Genomic DNA, 5000 nt, shown 5'->3' with positions numbered 1-5000 from the left:
GCAGGATAATAAAATCCCCTTCAATAGGGCAATTTATGATATAGATATCTGCTATGTATTACATATATTACTAGTATGAAGCATTGCCAATATATTAAAAGGATATGGAGTTCTTATAATAGACAAACGTATCAACAGAGATAACTGAGGCATTCAATATGATATGAATGAGAAAGAACATTACAAAACAAGATGTTATGCCACTCCAATACAGGACAATGCTATTGCAAAGTAGCTGAGGGTTTATATGGAAACAGCAGAAGGGTAGGAACGGGGTCAGAGAATATGTTTTTAAGCAATTTTCTTAGCCTGTGTCCTTTTCCTCCTCTCCAACAATACACTTTCAAAAACACACACACTAAAACACTTGTTCCTTGGTGGAGGGAGAGGGGCAAATTACTATAGGGAATTATTTCCCTAATTAATACCCTGATTCTGTTGATTTGCTTGTTAAGTTAAGGGTATAGAAAATCTGGTCTGAAAAATTGCATGATACCTTGAGCCAAAACTAAATACAGGCCACATCCAAAAAAAAGCTACTCTCTTGCACATCTCCACTTGAGAAAGACTGAGCGCGGCATATGGGGGTGAAGAAAAGTGGACACAATTATAGATGGGATAAACATAAATATAAAAAGATAGCAAATGAAACCATTCTCGCACCGAAGTGATCTCTCAGGAACTCCACGTTGGGAGTGTTGGAGGGTGTGACCCAATCCTCTCTCGCTTGCCATTCCTGTGTGAAGCTGCTGGAGAATATACATGGTCGATTTTTCTCTAAAAACTCCCTGAAGAACTCGTCGTATGACAGAGGTTCGGTGATGCGAGGAAATGACGCAAGAGGTTCTTGTGGGCCATCGTGGTCAATGAGATCACAGCTGCCGAGTTCGATCATCTGGCGAATGTAAACAAACAGACGACATGTCTTTTGTCTTGCTAAAAAGACCGATCAATCTCGCTTTGATATAATATATCATCGTATCTCACTGATTTTCTATGTTTACGTCAAATTATATATTGAATTATCATCTAGATAATAATACATTAGTGAATTAATATACAAAGCTCGCTGAATCATAAAAAATAATTGGATAAAACTGCCTTCAAATGCTAATTATAGGTCGTAATTGACGTCCCAGGAAGAGTTAATACGTTAGTAGAAAACGTAGAATAAAGTGTGGTATTCCAGAGGCAGAGATAAAGCAAAGCGTAGACTCTTTCCTAAAAGAAAGAAAGAAAGAAAAAAAAGCCGCTCGACCAAGTGGCAGTTATGTGTGTCGAGCGAAGGAGAGATAGAGTGATTGAAGAAAAATGCAAGTAGACCAAAAGGCAGAAAGAGAGAGACAAATGTGTTATCGCGTGTTCTAGAGAGAGAGAGAGAGGGGGGGGGGATTAGCAGAGGGAAGGAGAGAGAGAGAGAGAGAGAAGGGGGGGGGAGAGAAAGAGGGAGGAGGGAAAGGGAGGAAAGGCGAGAGAGAGAGGGGGAGGAGAGAGAGAGGGAGAAGGAGAGAGAGAGAGAGGGAGGGGCGAGAGAAGGAGAGGGAGAGAGAGAGAGAGGAGAGAGGGGGAGGGGCGAGAGATGGGGAGGGGTGAGAGAAGGAAAGGGAGAGAGAGGAGAGAGAGAGAGGAGAGAGAGAGGGGGGGGCGAGAGAGAAAGGGAGGAACGAAAGGGAAAAGGGCGAATAAGAGAGAGGGGGGAGGGGCGAGAGAAAGAGTGAGAGGGAGAGGGGAGAGGGGCTAGAGAGGGGCAGGGGGAGTTTTTTTTTCCAGCAAGATAGGTAAGGGAGGAAAGTAGATTAAACTAGCTAAGCATGGGAAGAAAAAAGTTGGAAATTGAAGCAGATATAGATGTAGAAAGAAGTAGGGCAAACCTACTTGCTGCTTATTTGACATTCTATTTACATAATTTTATTTACAAAGATTAAGATTTATAACATAATAAGGTTATTTACATAAGTATAGTCAGGGTTGTCATTCATTTCAGGTGACGGTTTCCTAGACGGTTGCTGCATAGTCTGGGATCGGCTCTCCGCCCTCGATATACGGCGCTATTCTTCTCCACCAGTAGTGGTCGTTCACCTGGGGGATGTTGTTCTCTTCGAGTGAACGCGTTGTCAGTTCTTCATTCAGGGCTGCTAATTTATCCCAGACTTTTCTTGCCAAGTTGTAGAGTCTAGTGTTTATAGCCTCCACTTTGTATTTATTGTGTAGACCTTCTATTGATGAAAGAATATAAGGCAGAGGGAGTGAGACAGAGAGAGAAAGAGGGAGGAACGAAAGGGGGGAAGGGCGATAGAGAGAGAAGTGGGGAGAAAGAGAGAGAGAGAGAGGGGGGGGGGAGGACGGGCGAGAGAGGGAGAGGGGGAGTGAGAGAGAGAGAGAACGGGGGAGGGGCGAGAGAGAAAGAGGGAGGGACGAAAGTGGGGAAGGGCGATAGAGAGAGAGGGGGGAGAAAGAGAGAGAGAGAAAGGGGAGAGAGAGAGGGGGGAGGGCGAGAGAGGGAGAGGGGGAGTGAGAGATAGAGAGAGAAAGGAGAGAGAAGGGGGAGGAGAAAGGGAGGGGAGAGAGAGGAGAGAGAGAGAGAGGGGGGGGAGGGGAGAGAGAGAGAGGGAGGGAGAGAGAGAGAGAGGGAGGAGAGAGAGAGAGAGAGAGAAGGAGGAGAGAGGAGAGGAGGAGAAAGGAGGGGGAGAGGGAGAGAGAGAGAGAGGGGGGAGAGTGAGAGGGAAGAAGAGAGAAAGGGAGGGAGAGAGAGAAGAGGGAGAGAGGAGGAGAGAGGAGAGAGAGAGAGGGGAGGAGAGAGAGAGAGGGAGGAGAGAAGAGGGAGGGGGAGGGGAAAGATAGAGAGAGGGGGAGGGGAGAGAGAGAAAGAAGGGAGGAGAGAGAGAGAAAGAAAGGAGGAAAGAGAGAGAGAGAGAGAGATGAGAGGAGAGAGAGAGATAGAGAAGGGAGGAGAGAGAGAGATAGAGAAGGGAGGAGAGAGAGAGAGAGAGAAGGGAGAGAGAGAGAGAGAGAGGAGAGAGAGAGAGAGGGGAGGAGAGAGAGAGAGAGAAGGGAGGAGAGAGAGAGAGAGGGAGGAGAGAGAGAGAGAGAGAAGGGAGGAGAGAGAGAGAGAAGGGGAGAGAGAGAGAGAGAAGGGGAGAGAGAGAGAGAAGAGAGAGAAGGGAGGAGAGAGAGAGAGAGAATGGGGGAGGGGCGAGAGAGGGAGAGGGGGAGTGAGAGAAAGAGAGAGAGGGGGGAGGGGCGAGAGAGAAAGAGGGAGGGGCGAAAGGGGGGAAGGGCGATAGAGAGGGGAGAGAAAGAGAGAGAGAGAGGGGAGGGGCGAGAGAGGGAGAGGGGGAGTGAGAGAAAGAGAGAGAGGGGGGAGGGGCGAGAGAGAAAGAGGGAGGGGCGAGAGAGAGAGAGGGGGAGGGGAAAGAGAGAGAAAGGGGGAGTGAGAGAGAGGGAGAGTGAGAGAGTGGGGGGGGAAGAGAGATAGAGAGAGAAAGGAGAGAGAGGAGAAAGAAGGGGGAGGAGAAAGGGAGGGGAGAGAGAGGAGAGAGAGAGAGAGGGGGGGAGAGAGAGGGGGGGCAAGGAGGAGAGAGAGATAAGGAAGGAGAGAACGAGAGGGGAAGGAGAGAGAGGAGGGGAGGAGAAATAGCGCGGGGGAGGGGAAAGATAGAGAGAGGGTGAGGGGAAAGATAGAGAGAGGGTGAGGGGAAAGATAGAGAGAGGGTGAGGGGAAAGATAGAGAGAGGGTGAGGGGAAAGATAGAGAGAGGGTGAGGGGAAAGATAGAGAGAGGGTGAGGGGAGAGAAGAAGAGAGAGGGGAGGGGAGAGAGAGAAAGAAAGGAAAGGAGAGAAGGAAAGAGAAAGAGGAAGGAGAGAGAGAGGAAAGAGGGGGAAGGAGAGAAAAGAGGAGAGGAGAAGAGAGGAAAGAGGAAGAGAAAGAGGGAATAGAGAAGAGAGAAGAGGGGAAGAGAAAGAGAAAGGGAAAGAGAGAGAGAGGAAGAGGAAGAGGAAAGAGAAGAGAAAGAGGAAGAAGAAGAGAAAGAGGGAGGAGAAGAGAAAGAGAGAGAGAAAGAGAAAGGGAAAGAGGGAAGAGAGGAAAGAGAGGGAAAGGAGAAGAGAAAGAGAAAGAGAAAGAGAAAGAGAAAGAGAAAGAGAAAGAGAAAGAGAAAGAGAAAGAGAAAGAGAAAGAAAAAAACGAATATGAAAAAAAAGGCAAAAGAAAATCGGCCAGCCAGCCAGCAGTCAAGGAAGCAAAAAACCCAATCTTAAATAAAGGAAGGGCTAGGCAAGCCGAGCGGGCGCCGGGGCGGAGGTGCTGCCATCTGTTGAGCGGCGAGGGCGAGCCTAGGAGAGCGGGTCGGCGGTGCTGCCATCTGTTGAGCGGCGAGGGCGAGCCTAGAAGAGCGGGTCGGCGGTGCTGCCATCTGTTGAGCGGCGAGGGCGATCCGTCGTCTGTTTACTTCAGTCGTCAGCACCGAGATGTGACGATCGGTCGCAGCTTCCCCCCCGGTCCGACACGCACGCACTTTTGCGCTTAAGAATGTGATCCCGACAGCTTCAGCCACGAGTCGGAAGTGTGATCGGCAGTGTCCGGGATATGTCGGTGACCCGCTGGACTAATAATGGATCCCCCAAAGTGTGAGGAAAAGAGAGATATGAGTGGCGGAAGAAAAGGGAACAGCGGTGGGGGTGATGATCACGGGTCTAGCGTAGGAGGAGGAGGAGGAGGAGGAGGAGGAGGGAATAATAATAGTGACACAGAAGGCAGCAATAAGAGTTCCTCGCAGATGCTTGGACTGCTGGACGAGTTTACAAAGATTTATTCGGATCGTCTGCAGCGCGTTGAACAGGCAGCCATGAAGACTGACAATGCATGTTACCTCCAGGTGAGTTACAGACGGAACGGGAGATGGAGAGGAGAAGAGGAGAATAAAGGAGAGAACAAAGATTAAAGGGGAAAAAAAGGGCAGATTTACATATGATATTGAGAAGGACGGGCAGAGTTCAGGTCA

The 5000-nt window shown here is 49.1% G+C and overlaps 2 protein-coding genes across 2 annotated transcripts in view; one reads left to right on the top strand and one right to left on the bottom strand.

Annotated features, from left to right (window-relative positions):
• Positions 1-925, bottom strand: part of JMJD4 (jumonji domain containing 4) — a 4358-nt gene extending 3433 nt beyond the window's left edge. Inside the window, exon 1 of the mRNA XM_043007431.2 lies at positions 664-925. Coding sequence (XP_042863365.2) covers positions 664-895 — 232 coding nt within the window. The 5' untranslated portion in view covers positions 896-925. The remainder of the gene's footprint in view (positions 1-663) is intronic.
• Positions 926-4453: 3528 nt separating this feature from the next.
• The window catches only part of LOC122251441 (uncharacterized), a 59324-nt gene continuing 58777 nt past the window's right edge, over positions 4454-5000 (top strand). The window contains exon 1 of the mRNA XM_086542892.1: positions 4454-4874. Coding sequence (XP_086399018.1) covers positions 4611-4874 — 264 coding nt within the window. The 5' untranslated portion in view covers positions 4454-4610. The remainder of the gene's footprint in view (positions 4875-5000) is intronic.

Source organism: Penaeus japonicus, unplaced genomic scaffold (genome assembly GCF_977035675.1).
Source record: "Penaeus japonicus unplaced genomic scaffold, GWHDUDI00000001_assembly GWHDUDI00000013, whole genome shotgun sequence".
Taxonomy (NCBI): Eukaryota; Metazoa; Arthropoda; class Malacostraca; order Decapoda; family Penaeidae; genus Penaeus; species Penaeus japonicus.
The sequence above is the reverse complement of the archived record's forward strand: the minus strand, read 5'-3'. Positions and strand labels throughout refer to the sequence as shown.